Source organism: Cherax quadricarinatus, chromosome 2 (assembly GCF_038502225.1).
Source record: "Cherax quadricarinatus isolate ZL_2023a chromosome 2, ASM3850222v1, whole genome shotgun sequence".
Lineage (NCBI taxonomy): Eukaryota > Metazoa > Arthropoda > Malacostraca > Decapoda > Parastacidae > Cherax > Cherax quadricarinatus.
This window is the reverse complement of record NC_091293.1, coordinates 61,837,950-61,864,514: the sequence shown is the minus strand read 5'-3', so window position 1 is coordinate 61,864,514 and position 26,565 is coordinate 61,837,950. Positions and strand designations below refer to the sequence as shown.

Sequence of the window (26,565 nt, the reverse complement as noted above, 5' to 3'; positions counted from 1 at the left end):
GAATTACCCAAGCTGTACTAACTTAAATTTTATTCTAGTTCTAGATATCAGTATCAAGTAAGCCTTATGATTAGTTTGCCAAAATGCATTTGCGTATCTTCAGAGCCTTAACCCTTTGACTGTTTCGGTCATACATATATACATCTTAAGAGCCACCGTGTTTGACGTATACATGCTAAAAAATTCTAGCGGCTACAAATCAAGCAGGAGAAAGCTGGTAGGCTCACATGTGAGAGAATGGGTCTGTGTGGTCAGTGTGCACCATATAAAAAAAATCCTGCAGCACGCAGTGCATAATGAGAAAAAAAAAAACTCTGACCGTGTTTTTGGATTAAAACACCGATTTTGCAGTGCATTTTCATATAGTATTTATGGTTGTATTTTCATTTTCTTGGTCTCATTTGATAGAATGGAAAAGATATTATAGAAATAGCAGTGATTTTGATTGGTTTTACTATGAAAAGAACCTTGAAATGGAACTCAAAGTAGGAGAAATGTTTGATTTTTGCCAATGTTCAAAAGTAAACAAATGTTGTCATTGTCCAATAAATGTCCAACTAGCCATTCTAATATGCAGTCATGAATGGGTTGACATTATTTATACAATTATTACAATATTGCAGTAGTCTGCATAACAGTAAATCTTCTATTCTTTGTTTGAATAAAAATTCAAAATAGAAAGCAAGAGTAATATCAGAGGGGCCTGGAGATGTGACTGATGAACAAAGAAAATGTTATTTTAGAGCCAGGAATGTCTGCAATGTTCATTTTGAACCCTATTTTGAAATTGACATATTTTTTAATTTGTGTGAAATTGGCCAAATTGCAAATTTTTGACCACGTTATTGGGTAGCTGAAATCGATAAATGGGCAGTTTCTTGTACTCAGTCGATAGAACAAATGGAGGTCTAAAGAAGTAGCATTGAGATTGGTTGACTGGAACATTGGAATTAGCGAAAATAGGGCTCAAAGTGGGCAAAATTGCCGATTCGTAAATATCGCCAAGGTCGCTAACTTCGCGAGAGCGTAATTCCATAAGATTTCCATCAAATTTCGTTCTTTTGGTGTCATTACCATCAGGAAAAGATTCTCTATTATTTCATAAGAACAATTTTTTTTTTTTTTCAAAAATTTTTCGACACCAGGAGACACCTCAGGATTTGGGGTTGCAACAGTCAAAGGGTTAAATTGCATCAAATGATATCTATATTATATGACCAAACTCTATACGTAATCATTTTGAATGTATAACAACTGTATTTTTATGGTTTTTTAGAAATTGATATTAATTTTATCTTTTTACATACAAGATTCCAGTTTTAACAGGTTAAATTTTAATATATAAAATAAATTTTGTGTTAACAAATATTTAAGAGCAAGTTTACTCACTAGAACAATGTTCTCCTGAGCCGTTGAAGCCAGGTTTGCACTGACACTCAAAGTCATTAGATTCAGAGATAAAAAGACAGAGAGCATTAGGGTCACAGAGCATCTGTTCTCCATGAACCTCACAGGGGTTGGAGCACTCCTGAATTGAGGTCGCACCAACATCGTGAGTTGAAGTATCTTGTGGACAATCTATACATGACGTTTGCATTGCTTCTGGTTGATAGGTACCTTTAGGACATTTCAGACAGTTATATACGGTGTTCAAATTAGAAAGGAATGTTCCAGCAATACATATTGGTAATGAGCATTCCTCTACAGAGGATGCACCGGGTCCTAGAGTGGTACGATCTGCTGGGCAGCGGATACACGATGCATGAATACCCTTGGTACGGTATGTTCCACGTTGACAAGGTTCACATGGACCAGTTGTGCCAAGCTGGAGGCCTGATTCACATTCTTCACGACATTCAGATGCTGATACGGCTTCTTTTGTGCGAGTGGTAAGGCCTCGGTCACACCTCTTGCATGAGAATTTACCCTCTTCAGACTGATAATATCCATATCCACAAGACCGACAGACACTCATTTCTTCATCAAAGTATCTGCCAGCTGCACATCGTTCCTGACAGTTTTCAACTGAGCGTGACCCCGAGGTCTTTGTAACACCCTGACGACCTGCACGCTGAGGGCATGGCTTGCAAGCAACCTGACCTATCTCATTCTGATATGTGCCAGACTTGCAGAGTTTGCATGACTTTGTCTCAGTATCATAATAAGTTCCTGTAGCACAGTCTACACACTCGCTATCAACCACAACCTGTAAAGTGTATTTTAACTTTTAAAATCCTTCTTCCTTATTATTTTTATGAATAGTATTGCATCTTCCACATTATGGTAAGATATATTTAGCTCAAAAATTTTTATGGTAAATGAATTTCTGCATTTAAAAAATGCCAACAACAAACCTTTCCAATAGGGCATGAATATTCTGATTTAAGGTCTAATGAGGATGGGTCTGGGACAACATTGGGCAGAGCATCACGAACATCAAATTGATCCTGCTCTAAAATAACTCCTTCAATCAAACGACGGACAGTTGATTCCAATTCTGAGTTTGAGTTCTGGACTGGATCACTGTTGAGTAATTCAAATCATCAGCCTTTGACATACAAGGAATGTGTTAAACTAACTACTCCATCTTAATGATATATTATGAATAAGTTTCACATCTTGTACTGTACAATAAAAGTTACATTTCCTTATAGAGATTCAGATCACTTTCAAAAATTATGAATAAAACTGTTAAGATAGTGATGATAAATTAAAGTATTTGAGACAGTAAGAACACGATAATGTAACCTGTAAGACAACACACCTGACATCAGATTTTATTGATTTTTATGTATGTATACTATTACCATAATAAATAAATAAATTATATATATATTATTTATTATATTAACACATTGGCCATTTCCCACCAAGGCAGGGTGGCCCAAAAAAGAAAAACTTTCATCATCATTCACTCCATCACTGTCTTGCCAGAGGCATGCTTACACTACAGTTATAAAACTGCAACATTAACACCCCTCCTTCAGAGTGCCAGCACTGTACTTCCCATCTCCAGGAATCAAGTCCAGCCTGCCGGACTTGATGTTTATTATAAAAAGTATAGGTAGCTGCACTAGTAGAGATGCACTAAAGGAACTCATGCTAGCACTGCAGCTAATGAAATATTTAATAATAGGTTTTAATGCTATTTTCAGATATTTTACAAGTTGTCATGTTTACTGGTACATTATATAAGATCAAATTTATGTGGCAAGGCAATACATAACATACTACTGTATAAAATACAACAAAATAAAGATAAGAAAGAAAACACATACTAAAAGATATATGATGATGCTGTGTAACATTTTCAAGCAATGTTTATATAAAATAAGCCATGTATGTTGTATTTAAATATGAATAATTATAAATAAAACCACATACCAGAACAATTGGCAATAAAGTAACTTGTTTAATACTACTGTGACTACCCACTAACCTTAGAAGCACTATCCTCCATTACCAACCATGTCCCACTGACTAAATGCTTGGCTATTATTAGTTTAATGTATATTCTCATTATAAAACATTGCCTCACAAGCTTTAAAACTTCGCTTACTCAATTAAGATCCTTTCCTGTTGAAGATTTTTTTTTTTTTTCAGAATCAAGCAACCATTTTCAAAAGCAAAGCATGTAGCCCCCATAAGCTGCAAGTGAATGTTTGAATGTGACAGTTTCTGCGATTACACAACAGCATACAGTGAGTTTAGTATTTTCAGTTATTATTGAAATTACTACACAGGTAGTTAATGATGGGTCATTACCAATGGTGGCATTTACAATAATCTTACTTCTTGGCAGGGAAAGAAACTTTCAGGTTATACTGGTAAGCCTGATCTGTGTCCCTCTTCCATCGTAGCTTGCTGGGGAAGGAGCTTCATTAAGGGTCAAGGATGGATGGTCAATACTCATGTCTCATACTCATATTCATTATTTACTTTAGAGAACTGTATCACTGAAATATTCCTGTCATGATTGATTTAACTTATTTTCCTGCAGGGTTATGAGTTATATACTTACTGGAAAAAGTGTTTAAGAGCAAAAAATATTTGTGATGCTTTAATAACAGTTATTTTCAAGCACAGATCTAATATAATGTAAGCACAATGAGCTGTGAAATACCCTCTTTTATCCTTTTTTATAAGATCCTCAAGCATGTCTTAATGTATTGTGCTTAGGGTACACAAATAAATATATGAAGTCAAACAATAAGAGGCCACTTGATTAAGACAAGGTTGTTTGCCTAGTTATCAGTACAATAATGTATTTACCTGACTTGGGTGATTTTCCAGTGGACAGGAAACCTGTGGCTTGTGCTGTGTCTCACATTTTATTAGATGATTTTTTTTCTAGGGAAACTATGTGTTATGGCACAATTAGTTGGTATATCACTCCTTATTTTGCTACTTTCTGGGAGAAGAAATTTCTAGTGTCTGCTGTGCAGTAGGTACAGTTTGAAAACCTTTTAAGTTGATGTTCTCACTCATGAGATGTCATGTTTAAGAGTAATGTGTGGCCTGAATATCATGTCAAAGCAGAGTGCAGAAATTAAAAGGGGATGTGGGGGGGTTGCCAAGGGTATAATTCAGAAGGCTGAGGAGGGGTTGTAGAGGTGGTTTTTGCATGGTTGTAGAGGTGGTTTTTGCATGAAGGGAAGATGGAAAGGAACAGAATGTTAGAGTTTATACAAATTGTGGGTGGAAGGTAGGAGGGGTGGGGTTATCCAGAAATGGTTGAAAGGAGAGAAAGATAAAGGAGACTGGAGTTGTTGTGGCTTGATTATCCAGCATGTGAGTGTATTAGATAGGAATGAATGGAGACAGGTGCTAGTTAATAGATGTGCTGTTGGAGTATAAGCAAGCTAACTTTTATGAAGGGATTCAGGGAAACCAGTTAGTTGGGCACGAGTTCTGGAGGTGGGAAGTACCTGCACTTTGAAGGTGGAGTGGGAATGTTGTAGTCAAAAGGGTAATATGAACTGTGATTGGTTCGCTTCTGGCCAAGAAGGAAACATCTTCACATCATTCTTTCAATCACTGTCTTGCCAGAAGTTTGCTGGCATCACAATTCATATTACCCTCTGACTGAAACATCACCATCCCTCTTCAAAGTGCAGGCACCTACAAGACTCAAGTCTGGCTAACTGGTTTTGCTGAATCCCTTCATCAAAGTTACCTTGCTCACACTCCAACAGCACATCCATAAAAAACAACTTATCTCCATGTCTCCATTCCCTTCTATCTAACAAGCTCACACAAGCTTGCTGGATGTTCAAGCCCCTAAAACTCAGGCCTCCTTTACCCCCCTGCCCTTCAATTGTTCCTACCCCTCCTTCTTTTCACCCCTGATTTTCACAATTTACACACCATCTTTATCATCCTTTCTCTTGCCATCCTCCCTACATGCCCAAACCACCTCAACAACCCCTCCTCAGCTCTCTGAATTATACTCTTGGTTACCCTACACCACCTTTTAATGTCTATGCTCCAAATTCTCTGCATGATATGCACATGATATGTTGTTCTCAAACATGACATCTCCACTGCCTTTAGTCTCTTCTTGCTGCAATATTCAAAACTCATACCTCACACTCATATAAAAGTGCTGGCACAACTAAACTCTAGTACATTTTTTTTTCCTCCATAGATAAACTTCTTTCTTTTTACAGATACTTCAACACACTATCCACCTTTTCTTACCCTCACATATTTGCCTCATCTTTTATAGACCCATCTGCTGACATGTCTGCTCCCAAATTTCTAAATCATTATATCCACTTCCTCCATATTCCCTCCCACTAATCTAATAAGTATTCTACCACTGCCTAGAATTTGTGTTACCCTTATTACCTTGCTTCTTTCAATGTTTAGTTTTAAAAAGAAATTTTTTTTAACATGTTGGCCATTTCCCACGAAGGCAAGGTAACCTAAAAAGAAAACATAATCCATGTCTTTGCAGAGGCACTCAGATACAATAGTTTGGACGTCCTTCCAAACAGCCAATATCCCAAACCCCTACTTTATAGTTCAGGCATTGCATTTCCCATTTTCAGGACTCAAGTCCGGCTAACCGGTTTCCCTGAATCCCTTCACTAAATATTACCCTACTCACACTCGAACAGCTCATCAGGTCCCAAAAACCATTCATCTCCATTCACTCTTATCTGACATGCTCATGCACACTTGCTGAAAGTAAAAGTCCCTTGCCCACAAAACCTCCTTTAACCCCTCCCTCCAACCTTTTTTGAGGACGACCCCTACCCCGCCTTCCTTCCCATACAGATTTATACGCTCTCCAAGTCATTCTACTTTGTTCCATTCTTTCTAAATGACCAAACCACCTCAACAACCCCTCTTCAGCCCTCTTGACTAATACTTTTAGTAACTCCACACCTCCTAATTTCCACACTACGAATTCTCTGCATAATATTTACACCACACATTGCCCTTAGACAAGACATCTCCACTACCTCTAGCCTCTTCCTTGCTGTAGCATTTATAACCCATGCTTCATACCCATATAAGAGTGTGGGTACTACTATACTTTCCTACATTCCCTTCTTTGCCTCCATGGATAACGCTATTTGTTTCAACAGATACCTCAACGCACAGCTCACCTTTCTTCCTTCATCAGTTCTATGGTTAACCTCGTCCTTCATAAACCCATCCACTGACAAGTCAAATCCCAAATATCTGAAAACATTCACTTCTTCCATCCTTCCTCCCTCCAGTGTGATATCCAATTTTTCTTTATCTAAATCGTTTGATACCCTCATCACCTTACTCTTATCTATATTCACTTTTATTCTACCTTTACACACCCATCTATAAATATGTTAAACAGCCATGGTGACATTACACATCCCTGTCTAAGATCTACTTTACTGGGAAGTAATCTCCCTCTCTCCTACACAACCTAACCTGAGCCTCACTATCCTCATAAAATCTCTTTACAGCATTTAATAACTTACTACCTATTCCATACACTTGCAACATCTGCCACATTGCTCCCCTATCCACTCTATCATATGCCTTCTCTAAATCCATAAATGCAATGAAAACTTCCCTACCTTTATGTAAATACTGTTCACATATATGCTTCAATGTAAACACTTGATTTACACAACCCCTACCCATTCTAAAGCATCCTTGTTCATCTGCAATCCTGCTCTCTGTCTTATCTCTAATTCTTTCAAATAATAACCATTCCATACATTTTACCTGGTATACTCAGAAAATTTATTCCCCTATAATTTTTACAATCTCTTTTGTTCCCCTTCCCTTTATATAAAGAAACTATACATGCTCTCTGCCATGCATTTATTAAACAAAAATACCAACCACTCCAACACTATATCCCCCCCTGCTTTTAAAATTTCTGTCATGATCTTGTCAGTTCCAGATGCTTTACCCCCTTTCATTCTATATAATGCCTCAGGCACCTCCCCCACACTCACATCCTGCTCTTCTTCACCCCTAAAAGATGTTATACCTCCCTGGCCAGTGCATGAAATTACTGCCTCCCTTTCTTCAACATTTAAAAGTTCCTCAAAATATTTCTACCATCTACCCAATACCTCCACCTCCCCATCTACTAACTCCCCTACTCTGTTTTTAACTGACAAATCCATTCATTCCCTAGGCTTTCTTAACTTGTTTATCTCACTCCAAAATTTTTTCTTATTCTCAGTAAAATTTGTTGACAGTGCCTCTCCCACTCTATCATTTGCTCTCCTTTTGCACTCTCTCTCACCACTCTCTTTGCCTTTCTTTTACTCTTCATATACTCTGCCCTTATATCACTTCTGTTTTGTAAAAACCTCTCATAAGCTACCTCTTTCTCTTTCATCGCACCCTTTACCTCGTCATTACACCAATCACTCCTCTTTCCTCCTGCACCCACCCTCCTATAGTGGAGAAGAATCCTTCCTCTGTAACCCATGCATGTTGTAAGAGGCAACTAAAATGGCAGGAGCAAGGAGCTAGAAACCCCTTCTCCTGTATATACTGCTAAATGCAAAAAGAAGAAAACTTTTGTTTCTTCTTTTTTGGGTCAGTCTGCCTCAGTGGGAGATGGTCAGTGTGCTAAAAAAACAATAATAACAACAGTATCATAAGATGGCACAAACTATATTCACTAAATTTGGCATGGCTGGAACTGCAGGCAGCTGACTATTGTTCAAAATTCATCTGGACAACTCATCAGGAAAATTGGTTGGATGATACCATACACAAGCTACATATATGCTTCCTGTCTGCCTCATGAATACCAGAGATAGTGGAATATTGTATATCAACATATTTTTATTTTAACATTTCTCCCAATATTTAAATTATAACCTTCTAGTTTTAATAATAATAGCCATGAAAATCTGATGCTTTCCAGTGACTGGAAATGCAGCATTCATGCTATGAGGATTTTATAATGGTATTCTACTAGGCAATATACAGATACAGCCCATATTCCACCTAGATACTGCTGTCACACCACACAAGACCTGCTACAAGAAATAAAACTTCCTCTCACACTCAATCACCAATACCTTCAATTAGAACTTTCCTGACTATAATTATACATTTGTTTAATTACTGTGCAATTTAAGTCATATTTCAATACTTTTAAAATTCAATAGTCATTTTTGATAAGCGAAGTATTGTATGTCACATGAAGTATGTAACTTCAAGAAATGTATTAATCCTTTAACTGTTCAAACGTAGATCTATGTTCTTACCACTAGTGCTCCAAACATAGATCTACGTTTTATTTTTCCTGCCTCCAAATTTGGCACGAATGGCCTGAGATGCCTGGTCAGCATAGAATGGGTCGTAACGCTCGGTGTGCGCAGTATTAAAAAAATCTGGGACCACTTAGTACCTTGTGGGAACACCAGTTCAACTGAATGCCAGCTAGAGCAAACAGCGTGGCAAACACCTGGGATTCACTGATGTCATGTAGTATTAACATTCCCATTTTAAGAGGAAAGTGATGTTGGCCTCGAGTTTAGTGACTTTGAGGTGGATGTGGCCAAAAGTGGTTGAGGAAATATAAAAAAAACTCGATAATAACCCATGTGCAACATTTGTGCAACACTTTCAATTTTGGTACCACTAGTCGTGTCATCCTGCCAGAATGTCTTATAGCCTATGCCCTAAGTAAAAAGAAACAATTCTGCAACATGTAATACGTGTTCGGTGGGCTGGGTGGCTTGGTGGCTGCTTGGCTGGCTGGCTGATTGACTTTGGCTGTCTCTGTCTGTTTGTCTGTATCTCTATCTGTTTGTCTGTCTGTCTATTTCTGTCTATCTGACTATGTCTATCTCTGTCTGTCTATCTGTCTCTAACTCTGACTCACAGGTACACATAAATACAATTATACAAAGTGTAAATTACCTAGGATAATCCAAAAAAATCCAGACAAAGTGCTGTACTGTGCTTGTTGATATATTGTGCAATATGCATGACTGGCAAGTAATATGTATTTACACTTGCTCAGGAACCAGACATGACGACACAGTCATGTGTAATACCTGTTGGTTCACGAGTGGCTCTCTCTGAGACAGTAAGAGAGAGACAAGCAGAGAGACAGTGAGAAACAAGCAGAGAGACAGTGAGAGAGACAAGCAGAGAGACAGTGAGAGAGACAAGCAGAGAGACAGTGAGAGAGACAAGCAGACAGAGAGACAGATAAGCAGAAACAGAGATAAATAGAGAGCAAGACAGGCAGATAGACGGTGAGCTAGATGGACAGATAGAGAGCTAGACAGACAAACAGACATGTTTATAAGTAACAGTGAAAACAAATAATTCCAGGGCCTGGATGCTCATCAAATGTCACCACTTATCTTATCACTGCACTGTCAGTAGTGAACTGACACTTGTCTTACATCATCCTTCAAGGGAACTTATTATTATTAAAATTATTATTATTATATACTCCCGCATATCCAAAACATTGCTGGGACCTATAAATACTTTGTATATATTCCTAGATAATAGTAAATGACCAGGGCAGGTGTAAATGTTCACCTGTCAGTGTGTTTGTGACAATTTGAGTACAATTTCAGTACCTAATACTAATGTCAGAACAAAGATTGGCTATGAAATCACAAGAACTACTATAAATTGCAATTATCAGAACATAAAACTTACATAAAATAATATAAAAACAAGAAAAAAAGGTACGTCAGCAAATACTTCTGAAAGCTGCAGAGCTTCATGTTGCCGTCAGGTTATCATCAAGTGCCAACTTTGTGGGCTCATATCTCAGTAAGTACTGACCCTAAAATTTTTTTTTTATTCTATGTCACGTGGAAAATGGGCTCTTTATTTCTATATATAAAAAAAAAAACTTTTTTTTTTTTCAAAGCATTTGGAGCAATGGGCGAGAGAACGTAGATCTACGTTTGGACAGTTAAGGAGTTAAATCACATTTTTAAGTGATGTAATGAACTGGTTTTTATTGTGTACATTTAAATTTTACTGGTTTTATCAATGTATCTTATGCCCGGAAAAAGTCAGTTTATACGAATTACATACACAACCAGTAATGTTAATATACAATCACACAGAAATCATGCATAAAATCATAACTATGTAACATGATTAACAGAATATAAAAAAACAATCACTGCAAGTGTCACTGACAATAACTGCTACAGGTTTCCCCCACTTAATGCAAATTTGCTATTATGCAGTGTCCCAGTTCTAGTGTGTATAATTCTCCATGTTCAGTGTACATTCAACATAAGTGATCAGTGTTTGTAAAGCATACTAAGTTTTATTATGGAGACTTTAGTGTTGATGGTTTAATTGAGAAAAGTAGAGGTGACATGAGCTTGGAAATGTGCTACATGAAGTGAGGGACACCTGTACTTACATGAAGTGAGGGTCACCTGTACTTACATGAAGTGAGGGATACCTGTACTTACATGAAGTGAGGGTCACCTGTACTTACATGAAGTGAGGGTCACCTGTACTTACATGAAGTGAGGGATACCTGTACTTACATGAAGTGAGGGTCACCTGTACTTACATGAAGTGAGGGTCACCTGTACTTACATGAAGTGAGGGACACCTGTACTTACATGAAGTGAGGGACACCTGCACTTACATGAAGTGAGGAATACCTGTACTTACATGAAGTGAGGGACACCTGTACTTACATGAAGTGAGGAATACCTGTATTTACATGAAGTGAGGGTCACCTGTACTTACATGAAGTAAGGGACACCTGTACTTACATGAAGTGAGGGATACCTGTACTTACATGAAGTGAGGGATACCTGTACTTACATGAAGTGAGGGTCACCTGTACTTACATGAAGTGAGGGACACCTGTACCTACATGAAGTGAGGGTCACCTGTACTTACATGAAGTGAGGGATACCTATACTTACATGAAGGGAGGGACACCTGTACTTACATGAAGTGAGGGTCACCTGTACTTACACAAAGTGAAGGATACCTGTACTTACATGAAGTGAGGGATACCTGTACTTACATGAAGTGAGGGACACCTGTACTTACATGAAGTGAGGGTCACCTGTACTTACATGAAGTGAGGGATACCTGTACTTACATGAAGTGAGGGATACCTGTACTTACATGAAGTGAGGGTCACCTGTACTTACATGAAGTGAGGGTCACCTGTACTTACATGAAGTGAGGGACACCTGTACTTACATGAAGTGAGGGTCACTTGTACTTACATGAAGTGAGGGATACCTGTACTTACATGAAGTGAGGGATACCTGTACTTACATGAAGTGAGGGTCACCTGTACTTACATGAAGTGAGGGTCACTTGTACTTACATGAAGTGAGGGATACCTGTACTTACGTGAAGTGAGGGTCATCTGTACTTACATGAAGTGAGGGTCACCTGTACTTACATGAAGTGAGGGATACCTGTACTTATGTGAAGTGAGGGTCACCTGTACTTACATGAAGTGAGGGATACCTGTACTTACATGAAGTGAGGGACACCTGTACTTACATGAAGTGAGGGTCACCTGTACTTACATGAAGTGAGGGATACCTATACTTACATGAAGGGAGGGACACCTGTACTTACATGAAGTGAGGGTCACCTGTACTTACATGAAGTAAAGGATACCTGTACTTACATGAAGTGAGGGATACCTGTACTTACATGAAGTGAGGGACACCTGTACTTACATGAAGTGAGGGTCACCTGTACTTACATGAAGTGAGGGATACCTGTACTTACATGAAGTGAGGGATACCTGTACTTACATGAAGTGAGGGATACCTGTACTTACATGAAGTGAGGGTCACCTGTACTTACATGAAGTGAGGGTCACCTGTACTTACATGAAGTGAGGGACACCTGAACTTACATGAAGTGAGGGTCACTTGTACTTACATGAAGTGAGGGATACCTGTACTTACATGAAGTGAGGGTCACCTGTACTTACATGAAGTGAGGGTCACTTGTACTTACATGAAGTGAGGGATACCTGTACTTACGTGAAGTGAGGGTCACCTGTACTTACATGAAGTGAGGGATACCTGTACTTATGTGAAGTGAGGGATACCTGTACTTACATGAAGTGAGGGACACCTGTACTTACATGAAGTGAGGGTCACCTGTACTTACATGAAGTGAGGGATACCTATACTTACATGAAGGGAGGGACACCTGTACTTACATGAAGTGAGGGTCACCTGTACTTACATGAAGTGAAGGATACCTGTACTTACATGAAGTGAGGGATACCTGTACTTACATGAAGTGAGGGACACCTGTACTTACATGAAGTGAGGGTCACCTGTACTTACATGAAGTGAGGCATACCTGTACTTACATGAAGTGAGGGATACCTGTACTTACATGAAGTGAGGGTCACCTGTACTTACATGAAGTGAGGGTCACCTGTACTTACATGAAGTGAGGGACACCTGTACTTACATGAAGTGAGGGTCACTTGTACTTACATGAAGTGAGGGATACCTGTACTTACATGAAGTGAGGGATACCTGTACTTACATGAAGTGAGGGTCACCTGTACTTACATGAAGTGAGGGTCACTTGTACTTACATGAAGTGAGGGATACCTGTACTTACGTGAAGTGAGGGTCACCTGTACTTACATGAAGTGAGGGACACCTGTACTTACATGAAGTGAGGGATACCTGTACTTATGTGAAGTGAGGGATACCTGTACTTACATGAAGTGAGGGATACCTGTACTTACATGAAGTGAGAGACACTTGTACTTACATGAAGCGAGGGATACATGTACTTACATGAAGTGAGGGATACCTGTACTTATGTGAAGTGAGGGATACCTGTACTTACATGAAGTGAGGGATACCTGTACTTACATGAAGTGAGAGACACTTGTACTTACATGAAGTGAGGGATACCTGTACTTATATGAAGTGAGGGATACCTGTACTTACATGAAGTAAGGGACACCTGTACTTACATGAAGTGAGGGACACCTGTACTTACATGAAGTGAGGGATACCTGTACTTACATGAAGTGAGGGATACCTGTACTTACATGAAGTGAGGGTCACCTGTACTTACATGAAGTGAGGGTCACCTGTACTTACATGAAGTGAGGGATACCTGTACTTACATGAAGTGAGGGATACCTGTACTTACATGAAGTGAGGGATACCTATACTTACATGAAGTGAGGGACACTTGTACTTACATGAAGTGAGGGATACCTGTACTTATATGAAGCGAGGGATACCTGTACTTACATGAAGTAAGGGACACCTGTACTTACATGAAGTGAGGGACACCTGTACTTACATGAAATGAGGGATACCTGTACTTACATGAAGTGAGGGATACCTGTACTTACACGAAGTAATGGACACCTGTACTTACATGAAGTGAGGGACACCTGTACTTACATGAAGTGAGGGATGCCTGTACTTACATGAAATGAGGGATACCTGTACTTACATGAAGTAAGGGACACCTGTACTTACATGAAGTGAGGGACACCTGTACTTACATGAAGTGAGGGACACCTGTACTTACATGAAGTGATGGATACCTGTACTTACATGAAGTGAGAGATACCTGTACTTATATGAAGTAAGGGACACTTGTATTTACATGAAGCAGGGATACCTGTACTTACATGAAGTGAGGGACACCTGTACTTACATGAAGTGAGGGACACCTGTACTTACATGAAGCAAGGGACACCTGTACTTACATGAAGCAAGCGACACCTGTACTTACATGAAGCAAGGGAACCTGTACTTCCATGAAGCAAGGGACACCTGTACTTACATGAAGCAAGGGACACCTATACCTACGATCTAAATGGTGCACACTTTACTGCTTTCGCAGTTTGCCTAATGAGTATCTCATAGCTATTTTCATATAATGTAAAGCATAATCACTGCGAGTGCTGAATAATTCATTGAATAATCTTCATAATTTCCTTATATGTAACTTCCTAATAAATTCATTTAAACCCAAAAGAAGCACAATTTGAAAATCAGTTGCATATGAAACAGTTTCAAAATTGAAGACTCACTTAACAGAAGGGAAGGTGATCTTGACTTCATAAACATCATCAGTGTCAGGAGCAGCCTGACGCTTGGTCACAGAGTTCGGTGTATTACGAGCTATACGGTTTCTGCGAGAGCAGTCAACATTCACATCTAGACCATTGCACTGTCCTGTAGATGCAGCAGTGTTGGTGCAGAAGTTCCACTGAGCATTGAGCTTGTTTAGTGCCTAGATGTGCACAAAGAAATGAGGCATTGTGAGAACCAGTGAAGTTAGCTGTTAAGTTAGTACTAATGAGTAATGCTGCAAGGCACACACACTTCCAGACAAGAAGCCACTCATTAGCTGTTAAGTAGTACTAATGAGTAATGCTGCAAGGCACACACACTTCCAGACACGAAGCCACTCAGTCTTTATATACTACATTTTTTTTTTTAACAAGTTGGCCGTCTTTCACCGAGGCAGGGTGACCCAAAAAGAAAGAAAATCCCCAAAAAGAAAATACTTTCATTGTCATTCAACACTTTCACCTCACTCATACATAATCACTGTTTTTACAGAGGTGCTCAGAATACAACAGTTTAGAAGTGTATACATATAAAGATACATAACATATCCTTCCAAACTGCCAATATGCCAAACCCCTCCTTTAAAGTGCAGGCATTGTACTTCCCATTTCCAGGACTCAAGTCCAGCTATATAAAAATAGTAACCAGTTTCCCTGAATCCCTTCACTAAATATTACCCTGCTCACATCCCAACAGCTCGTCAGGTCCCAAATACCATTCGTCTCCATTCACTCCTATCTAACACGTTCACGCATGCTTGCTGGAAGTCCAAGCCCCTCGCCCACAAAACCTCCTTTACCCCCTCCCTCCAACCTTTTCGAGGACGACCCCTACCCCGCCTTCCTTCCCCTACAGATTTATATGCTCTCCGTGTCATTCTACTTTGATCCATTTTCTCTAAATGACCAAACCTTCTCAACAACCCCTCTTCAGCCCTCTGACTAATACTTTTATTAACTCCACATCTCCTAATTTCCACACTCCAAATTCTCTGCATAATATTTACAACACACATTGCCCTTAGACACGACATCTTCATTGCCTCCAACCGCCTCCCCTCTGCAGCATTTACAACCCAAGCTTCACACCCATATAAGAGTGTTGGTACCACTACATTTTCATACATTTCCTTCTTTGCCTCCATAGATAATGTTTTTTGTCTCCACAAATAACTCAGTGCACCACTCACCTTTTTTCTTTCATCAATTCTATAGTTAACCTCATCCTTCATACAGTCATCCGCTGACATGTCAACTCCCACATATCTGAAAACATTCACTTCTTCCATACTCCTCCTCTCCAATTTGATATCCAATTTTTCTTTATCTAAACCATTTGATACCTTCATCACCTTACTCTTTTCTATGTTCACTTTCAACTTTCTACCTTTACACTACATATATTTATTTGCTGTGGGCAGTAGGTTGGTAGACAGCAACCATTTGGGGAGGTACTACTGTCCTACCAGGATTGCTGGTGTCTTTTTCCCTGTCTCATAAACATGCAAGATTTCAGGTACATCTTTCTACTTCTACTTACACTTAAGTCACACTACACATACATATACACGTTTATGTATACACACTCATCTGAGTTTTCTCTGAATTTATCTTAATAGCTCTTGTTCTTATTGCTTTTTCTTTCATATTCATGGGAGAGTGGAATAAGAATCTTTCCTCCGTAAGTGATGCCTGTTGTAAAAGTCAACTAAAATACTAGGAACAATGGGCTAGTGACCCCTTTTCCCGTATAGCTTACTAAAAAGAAAAAGAAGAAAACCGTCAGAGTGGGATATTTAAATGTGCGTGGATGTTGTGCGAATGATAAGAAAGAGATGATTGTGGATGTTATGAATGAGAAGCTGGATGTCCTGGCTTTAAGTGAAACAAAGCTGAAGGGGGTAGGAGAGTTTCAGTGGAGAGAAATAAATGGGATTAGGTCAGGTGTTTCAAATAGAGTTAGAGCTAAAGAAGGAGTAGCAATAATGTTGAAGGATAAGTTATGGCAGGAAAAGAGGGAATATAAATGTATAAATTCAAGAATTATATGGAGTAAAATAAGGGTTGGATGTGTAAAGTGGGTTATAGTAAGTGTTTATGCACCTGGAGAAGAAAGAAGTGTAGAGGAGAGAGAAAGATTTTGGGAAATGTCGAGTGAGTGCGTGGGGAGTTATGAACCAAGTGAGAGAGTACTTGTGGTTGGGGATCTCAATGCGAAAGTGGGTAAAAATGTTGTGGAGGGAGTAGTAGGTAAATTTGGGGTGCCAGGGGTAAATGAAAATGGGATCCTTTAATTGAACTATGTGTAGAAAGAGGTTTGGTAATAAGTAATACATATTTTATGAAAAAGAGGATAAGTAAACAAGGTATGATATAGAACGTAATGAAAGTAGTTTGTTAGATTATGTATTGTTGGATAAAAGGTTGAGGGGTAGGCTTCAGGATGTACATGTTTATAGAGGGGCAACGGATATATCAGATCATTATTTAGTTGTAACTACAGTTAGAATAAGAGGTAGATGGGACAAAAGAAAAATAGCAACAGCAAGTAAGAGAGAGGTGAAAGTGTATACACTAAGAGAGGAGGAAGTTAGGGTGAGATATAAGCAACTATTGGCAGAAAGGTGGACTAGTGCAAGTATGAGTAGTGGGGGGGGTTGAAGAGGGTTGGCATAGTTTTAAAAATGCAGTATTAGAATGTGGGGCTGAAGTTTGTGGCTATAGGAGGGTGGGTGCAGGAGGAAAGAGGAGTGATTGGTGGAATGATGAAGTAAAGGGAGTGATAAAAGTGAAAAAGGTAGCTTATGAGAGGTGTTTACAAAGCAGAAATGTTATAAGAGCAGAGGAGAGTAAAAGAAAGGTGAAGAGAGTGGTTAGAGAGTGCAAGAGGAGAGCAGATGATAGAGTGGGAGAGGCACTGTCAAGAAATTTTGCTGAAAATAGGAAAAATTTTTGGAGTAAGATAAACAAGTTAAGAAAGTCTAGGGAACGAATGGATTTGTCAGTTAAAAGCAGAGTAGGGGAGTTAGTTGATGGGGAACTGGAGGTACTGGGTAGATGGCGGGAATACTTTGAGGAACTTTTAAATGTCGATGAAGAAAGGGAGGAGGTAGTTTCATGCACTGGCCAGGGAGGTATAACATCTTTTAGGAGTGAAGAAGAGCAGGATGTGTGTGTGGGGGAGGTGAGTGAGGCATTATGTAGAATGTATGGGGGTAAAGCAGCTGGAACTGACGGGATCATGACAGAAATGTTAAAAGCAGGGGGGATATAGTGTTGGAGTGGTTGGTATTTTTGTTTCATAAATGCATGAAAGTTTTTACGAGGATAGTGAGGCTCAAGTTGGAGTATGTAGGTGAGAGGGAGATTATTTACCAGTAAAAGTAGGCCTTAGACAGGGATGTGTGATGTCACCATGGTTGTTCAATATATTTATAGATGGAGTAGTAAGAGAAGTGAATGCTCTGGTGCTGGCAAGAGGTGTGGGGTTAAAAGATAAAGAATCTAACACAAAGTGGGAGTTGTCACAGTTGCTCTTTGCTGATGACACTGTGCTTTTGGGAGATTCTAGAGAGAAGTTGCAGAGGTTGGTTGATGAGTTTGGTAGGGTATGTAAAAGAAGGAAATTAAAAGGATAACAAAAAAATTAGGTAACAGAAGATTGGATATTAAATTGGAGGGAGAGAGTATGGAGGAAATGAATGTGTTCAGATATTTGGGAGTGGACATGTCAGCAGATGGGTCTATGAAGGATAAGGTGAATCATATAACTGATGAGTGAAAAAGGCCTTGTGGTGCACTGAGGAGTCTGTGGAGACAAAACACTTTATCCATGAAAGCAAAGAGGGGAATGTATGAGAGTATAGTTTTACCAATGCCATTGTATGGGTGTGAGGCATGGGCTGTGAATGTTGCAACAAGGGGAAGGCTGGAGATGTCATGTCTGACAGCAATGTGTAGTGTGAATATAATGCAGAGAATCCATAGTTTAGAGATTAGGAGGAGGTGCGGGATTACGAAAACTATTATCCAGAGGGCTGAGGAGGGGTTATTGAGATGATTTGAACATGTAGAGAGAATGGAACAAAATAGAATGGCTTTGAGAGTATACAAATATGTAGTGGAGGGAAGGCAGGGTAGGGGTCGGCCTAGGAAAGGTTGGAGGGAGGGGGTAAAGGAGGTTTAGTGTGCTAGGGGCTTAGACTTCCAGGAAAGCGTGTTAGAGAGGAGGAATGGAGACAAATGGTTTTTAGGACTTGACGTGCTGTTGGAGTGTAAGCAAGGTAACATTTATGAAGGGATTCAGGGAAACCAACAGGCCAGACTTGAGTCCTGGAGATGGGAAGTACAGTGTCTGCACTCTGAAGGAGAGGTGTTAATGTTGCAGTTTTATAACTGTAGTGTAGGCATGCCTCTGGAAAAACAGTGATGGAGTGAATGATGATGAAAGCTTTTCTTCTTCAAGCCATCCTGCCTTGGTGGGAAATGGCCAATGTGTTAAAAAAAATGTATGAAAGAGGGGAAGGTACATAAGGATTGGCAGAGAGCATGTATAGTTCCTTTATATAAAGAGAAGGGGGACAAATGAGATTGTAAAAATTATAGGGGAATAAGTTTACTGAGTATACCAGGTAAAGTGTACGGCAGAGTTATTATTGAAAGAATTCTAGGTAAGACAGAGAGTAGGATTGCAGATGAGCAAGGAGGCTTTAAAGTGGGTACGGAATGTGTAGATCAAGTGTTTACATTGAAGCATACATATGCGCAGTATTTAGATAAAGGTAGGGAGGTTTTCATTGCATTTATGGATTTAGAAAAGGCATATGATAGAGTGGATAGGGGAGCAATGTGGCAAATGCTGCAAGTGCATGGAATAGGTAACAAGTTTTTAAATGCTGAACGAAGTTTTTATGAGGACAGTGAGGCTTAGGTTAGGGTGTGTAGGAGAGAGGGAGATTACTTCCTGGTAAAAGTAGGTCTCAGACAGGAATGTGTAATGTCACCATGATTGTTTAATATATTTATAGATGGGGATGTAAAAGAAGTAAATGCTAGTGTGGTGGGGAGATGGGTGGGATTAAATTATGGTGAATCAAATACAAAATGGGAGTTGACACAGTTACTTTTTGCTGATGATACTGTGCTTATGGGAGATTCTAAAGAAAAGTTGCAAATATTAGTGGATGAGTTTGGGAGGGTGTGTAAAGGCAGAAAGTTGAAAGTGACAATAGATAAGAGTAAGGTGATGAGGGTATCAAGCAATTTAGATAAAGAAAAACTGCATATCACATTGGACAGAGGGAGTATGGACGAAGTGAATGTTTTCAGATATTTGGGAGTTGACTTGTCAGCAGATGGGTTTATGAAGGATGAGGTTAACCATAGAATTGATGAAGGAAAAAAGGTGAGTAGTGCATTGTGGTATCGATGGAGACAAAAAAAGCGTTACCCATGTAGGCAAAGAAGGGAATGTATGAAAGTATAGTGGTACCAACACTCTTAAATGGGCGTGAAGTTTAGGTGGCAAATGCTGCAGCGAGGAGGCGGCTGGAGGCAGTGGAGATGTCGTGTCTGAGGGCAATGTGTGGTGTAACTATTATGCAGAGAATTTGGAGTGTGGAAATTAGGAGGAGGTGTGAAGTTACTAAGATTGTTAGTCAGAGGGCTGAAGAAGGGTTGCTGAGGTGGTTTGGTCATTTAGAGAGAATGGATCAAAGTAGAATGGCTTGGAGAGCGTATAAATCTGTAGGGGAAGGAAGGCAGGGTAGGGGTTGTCCTCAAAAAGTTTGAGGAAGGGGGTAAAGGATTTTTTGTGGGTGAGGGGCTTGGACTGCCAGCAAGCATATATGAGCATGTTAGATACGAGTGAATGGAGACAAATGGTTTTTGGGATCTGATGAGCTGTTGGAGTGTGAGCAGGGTAATATTTTGTAAAGTGATTCAGGCAAACTGGTTAGCTGGACTTGAGTCCTAGAAATGGGAAGTTCAATGCCTGCACTTTAAGGAGGGGTTTCGGATACTGGCAGTTTGGAAGGACTTCTAAACTGTCGTATCTGAGCACCTCTGTGAAGAGAGTGATTATGTGTGAGTAAGGTGAAAGTGTTGAATGATGATGAAAGTATTTTTCTTTTGGGGGATTTTCTTTCTTTTTGGTTTACCTTGCCTCGGTGAGAGACGGCTGATGTGTTGAAAAAAAAAATATTTATCTAGCTCTATCAGTTCAACTGTCTATCTATTAAACCATATACAGTATCCCTCTTTCTCTACATTTATTTGTCAACCTTACTCAGTTACAGATTAACCCCGACTGCCCGTCATGTAGAACTACGTCACTGATGCCAGGGTATGTCATGTAGATCTACATCATGAGCTCAGCTCACTCACATATGCTGTGAGTAGTGAATTTATGCAATAGTCTGCATAGCAGTAAATCTTCTATTTTTTGTGTGAATAAAAATTCAAAATAGAAAGCAAGAGTAATGTAAGAAGGGCCTGGAGACACGACTGATGAACAGAGAAAATGTTATTTTAGTGCCAGGAATGTTTGCATTGATAAATTAGACACATGTGCAACTCTTGGGTATCTTTATTGAGGAAACGTTTCGCCACACAGTGGCTTCATCAGTCCATATGTAGGAGAAACTTGTATTCTATTCAAGATTGATGGACTGAACACATCGACTCAAGGTTGAGGGACTGATTACCTCATTCTCCTCCTGTTCTTCAAGTTTCTCCTACATATGGACTGATGAAGCCACTGTGTGGCGAAACGTTTCCTCAATAAAGATACCCAAGAGTTGCACATGTGTCTAATTTATCAACATGTCGGTTCTCTGAACCATTCATCTACAATGTTTGCATTGTTCATTCTGGACCCTATTTGGAAACTGGCATATTTTTTAATTTGTATGAAATTGGCCAAATTGCCAATTTCTGACCATTTTATTGGGTAGTTGAAATCGGTAAATGGGCGGTTTCTTGTACTCAATCGATGGAACAAATGGAGATCTAAAGAAATAGCTGAGTTTGGTTGACTGTAACAATGGAATTGGCCGAAAATAGGGCTCAAAGTGGGCAAAATCACCAATGTGTAAATATTGCCGAGACCGCTAACTTTGCAAGAGTGTAATTCCGTAAGTTTTCCATCAAATTTCATACTTTTGGTGTCATTAGCATCAGGAAAACATTCTCTACCATTTCATAAAAAAACTAATTTTTTTTTCCCAAATATTTTGCAACACAGAGACACTCTAGGATTGGGGGTTGTGACAGTCAAAGGGTTAAATACTGACATGGGGAGCACTTATAATTTGGGGGGGTCTGGACAGTGGAAGGTTAAATATGGTGTCTTATACACTGATCCCATAAAAAATAAAACATTCAAATATTTCACAAAAATTAATTTTGCAGTAACTCATGTATACTTTTTAGAATCAATACTGATTTTTAAATTATGGTTCGATACAACAGTAAGATTCTTAGTCCTTAAAAACCTTCATAAGCCTTCATTACTAATATTATCCAAGCTTCAGTCTATTATTAAGCCACAATTTTAGAAGGATGCCTTACATAATTCTCACCGAGAGTTGAATCTGTCCTCATTCACAATTAATAATAAAACACTAATATGACTGTATACAATGCCTCTGCTAATTCAAGATGTTTAATTTCAAGCACAAAAAGGAAGAATATATTTTTAAACAATTTGCATGTGATATTAATCAATTTAAATATTTTATTCCAAGAAAACATCAAACTACTCACAATCCTTATCCTTTCACTGAGCACATTCTGGCCAGCAGCATTGCAAATCACAGAGGATGGAAACTGCATGTTAATATTGAAGACTCTCTGTGCAGGTGAAGCTGGGGAGCAAGCAGGGTACACCAGTGAGTATGATGGGTCATGGGTTGGCCGCCAGAAACCCTCAGCACCGCATGTGTAGAAGTCAGGAACCTGGAGAAATGCGCAATATTTACCATAAATGTTGCTTTATTTGAGATGTAAGTAAATTATTATGTCTCAATGTTATCTTGCATAAATCAATCACTACTAGTTTTTGAAAGTACGAGGGAATTTCATTAATAAAGATATAATCTATTTTCTTGGTAATTTACCTGTGAAGGAAAATCAAATGATGCAGGTAGTAATCATAGAACAGTTTGCTCTTATAACCAAAATCAAAGTTTATATTTACAAGGAAATATGCAAAACCTTTCGGGCAAAGTGATATTAACTTTAGGCTAACTTAAAATTAAGTAGAAATGCTCTGCATGTTAAGGGACTTTCAGCATGCACACCTAAATGTAATTCACCTTTGTACAAACATTGTATCATACTGAAATAAAGTATCTTTATCTTAATCTAAGATTGACTTAAAGATAACTCAAAATTCTACAATCTATTCATTTGTATGTAAAGTATAAATGGAATGAAATATAACTTCTGAAATTAAATAATATGGAATAACTTTACAATTTAAACTTAAAAATAATAATCTGGCTCAGATAATGTATTCAACTAAACTTAGGTAAGCCATGTTGGGTTTACATTACTAGTATAAAATAATTTTTCTCTCACCTTTGTAGAAAACTTAAGTCCATCATTGCACTGAATTTTGCAGACCTTAAAGCGACCACCAGGACCCCAGTCTGAGCACCTCTGAGTGCCTCCCACTGGATCCTCCAGTTTTGGGCAGAACTCCTCAAGTACGTAAACATTAAATGAACAAGTGGCCGAGTTATTGGCAGCATCATAAGCCGCACTGGCAACCTCATAAGTACCCCATGTGAAGGCCTGGGGTAGAAAACAGTCTCTGTGAGGTTTTCAGTAGACCAACGTACACAATAATAATGTATTCATTATTTCCATCTAATTTATCATTATTTTTTTTATTAACACATTGGTCGTTTCCCACCAAGGCAGGGTGGCCCGAGAAAGAAAAACTTTCATCATCATTCACTCCATCACTGTCTTGCCAGAGGCATGCCTACACTACAGTTATAAAATTGCAACATTAACACCCCTCCTTCAGAGTGCAAACACTGTACTTCTCATCTCCAAGATTTAAGTCCAGCCTGCTGGTTTCCCTGAATCCCTTCATGTTACCTTGCTCACACTCCAACAGCACGTCAAATCCTAAAAACCATTTGTCTCCATTCGCTCCTGTCTAACGTGCTCACACATGCTTGCTGGAAGTCCAAGCCCCTCGCACACAAAACCTCCTTTATCCCCTCCTTCCACTCTTTTCTAGGCCGACCCCTACCCTGCCTTCCCTCCACTACAGACTTGTATACTCTTGAAGTCATTCTACTTTGTTCCAACCTCTCTACATGTCCAAACCATCTCAGTAACCCCTCCTCAGCCCTCTCAATAATAGTTTTGGTAATCTCACACCTCCTCCTAATCTTCAAACTATGGATTCTCTGCATTATATTCACACCACACATTGCCCTCAGACATGCCCTCCACTAATTTATCATGTCTGTTTATTAATGTGTCAATTTAAAATTGTTATTTTAATACCATTTATAAAGGATGAAAAAGTTATATTGTTTTTAGAGATAGTAATAGTAGCAATAATTATTTTATACCCAAAGATATAAAATTAAATAAAATAAAATAGAGTGATCTAGGTGTATGTCAAAATAGATATTTTCAGAGCAGATATTAAAATATGATTAAGTAACTTACTGACAACCTGGCAAATAAGCTTGACACCTGTTACCCTTATTTTTTCACAATGGGAAATAAAGTTCTAAATATCAGAGACTGACTTTATAATATTCACTGTACAACAATTATATAATCATTATACAGTACAGGGCATTCAATTATATATTCTAAGTACTGTATATTCCTAACAATACCGAGCAATCCCCCATGTAGCCCGGAGGACACACATACTGTCCACATGTGTATTACATCAGTAACTGAAACATTTTAAGCTTTATATACGACTTTGCAAATCCATTTTTAAATTGAACATGATACTTTATTCATTACTGCAACACATGTTAACAGAAAAGTCATACTGTACTGTAAGCCATTCATTGTACTCAGATGAGTAATCACCTGTCCTGGAGAGTAGCCAGACTTGTCGACCACCTCTTCAACACCAATATTATCAGAAAACACGGGTTCATCCCAATCAACTACTGCAGAGCCATTACGAGTAATGACCCAAATGGGTCCCGGGCAGTAGTCTACTCGAGGAGGTGTCTTGTCTCTCTCCAATACTGAGCAGTCCCCTGTGTAGCCTGGGGGACACACATACTGTCCACATGTGGAAGGCCCAATCCGCTCCACATTGCCCTTCACCATATCATAGCCAGTCCAACGGAGCAGAAGACCATCAAACATAACTGGAGAGTTCATGCATGATCGAACCTGTTTACAGATATATATATTAAATCACAACATAAAGAAATAATATAGTAGGGTCCCGCTTTATGGTGCTTCACCCTAGTGATCCGCTAATACAGATGTTTCAAATTATGACCAAAACTCTCTATACAGCTCCCCCCACCTGACTTTCTAACATGGTCACCCGGTTTGTTTACATTCTCCGTGAGCATCACTCTCTATTATGTCTGGAAATTTTCCAGAATTTCAAGTGTTTTAAAGTTATTTCAAATTTTATATATACTCTGATAATTATACTTATGTGTACCTGTACCTAAATAAACTTACACACTGTGCTGGCATGCAGGTACACATTAAAATCACTAAGAGTGTCTTATTATTCTTGAAGATGCCATATTAATAAATAATAATAATAACACAATAATAATCACTTTGAGGCACATTAAATGTCAAATATTATACTAATATAGATATTTTGATTAATCCATCTATGATATTTTTTCAAAATTATATACATGTAATAAACAATCTGTGTAACATATAAACATGATAAATACACCCACAGTAGAATAAAGTAACATAAATATGAGATGCTTTTCCAGTCATCTTGTTGGAGTGTCAGAAAGAATAACGTTGTCTATAGTTCGGCACCAAAGAAAATGTGTACACAATAGTATTACTGTGTCAGGTTATACCACAAATTCTAACCATACAATAGTGCAGAAAAGTAATGTGAAGGACCTGGGAGTGATAATGTCAGAGGATCTCACCTTCAAAGACCACAACAATGTATCTACCTCATCCACTAGGAAAATGATAGGATGGATAATGACAACCTTCAAAACTAGGGATGCCAAGCCCATGATGATTCTCTTTAAATTGCTTGTGCTCTCCAGGCTGGAATACTGCTGTACACTAACGGCCCCCTTCAAGGCTGGCGACATTGTAGACCTGGAGAGTGTACAAAGAACTTTCACGGCACACATAAGTGCGATAAGGCACCTAAACTACTGGGAATGGTTGGAGGTCCTTAATCTGTATTCTCTCAAATGCAGGTGAGAGAGATACATAATAATATACACTTGGAAGGTCCTGGAGGGATTGGTACCAAACCTGCACACGAAAATCACTCCATATGAAAGCAAAAGACTCGGCAGGAGATGCAACATTCCCCGATCACAAGCAGGGGCACCACGAGTACACTGAGAGACAACACAATAAGTGTGCAGGGCCCAAGACTGTTCAATTGCCTCCCAGCATACATAAGGGGGATTACCAATAGACCCCTGGCTGTCTTCAAGAAGGCATTGGACAAACACCTAAAGTCAGTACCTGACCAACCGGGCTGTGGTTCGTATGTCAGCTTGTGTGCGGCCAGCAGTAACAGCCTGGTTGATCAGACCCTGATCCACCATGAGGCCTGATCTCAGACTGGGCCGCGGGGGCGTTGACCCCTGAAACCCTCTCCAGGTAAACTCCAGGACGTAACTGTAGAAAATTATTCCTTTCATATACCTTCACTCAGAGCATCATCCTTCTAAAAATGGTGTGTTACATGAGAATGGGAGTGTTGTTCTTTATTTATTGTACTTTACCAATTTGGAGACAACTTGTACACAATGTAAGGT

The 26,565-nt window shown here is 39.0% G+C and overlaps 1 protein-coding gene across 3 annotated transcripts in view; it reads right to left on the bottom strand.

Moving 5' to 3' along the window:
* uif (sushi, von Willebrand factor type A, EGF and pentraxin domain-containing protein uif) overlaps window positions 1-26,565 on the bottom strand; it is a 452,196-nt gene that overhangs the window by 29,572 nt on the left and 396,059 nt on the right. For 2 of the 3 annotated variants that reach the window (XM_053785483.2, XM_070088717.1), the window contains exons 21-26: window positions 24,647-24,961; window positions 23,153-23,368; window positions 22,337-22,528; window positions 14,531-14,733; window positions 2,355-2,523; window positions 1,390-2,206 (exon numbers count right to left, since the gene is read on the bottom strand). In XM_053785483.2, coding sequence (XP_053641458.1) covers window positions 1,390-2,206; window positions 2,355-2,523; window positions 14,531-14,733; window positions 22,337-22,528; window positions 23,153-23,368; window positions 24,647-24,961 — 1,912 coding nt within the window. Of the gene's footprint in view, window positions 1-1,389; window positions 2,207-2,354; window positions 2,524-3,773; window positions 3,865-14,530; window positions 14,734-22,336; window positions 22,529-23,152; window positions 23,369-24,646; window positions 24,962-26,565 lie in introns of those variants that run through there. The other variant, XM_053785566.2, reaches the window with a different exon arrangement.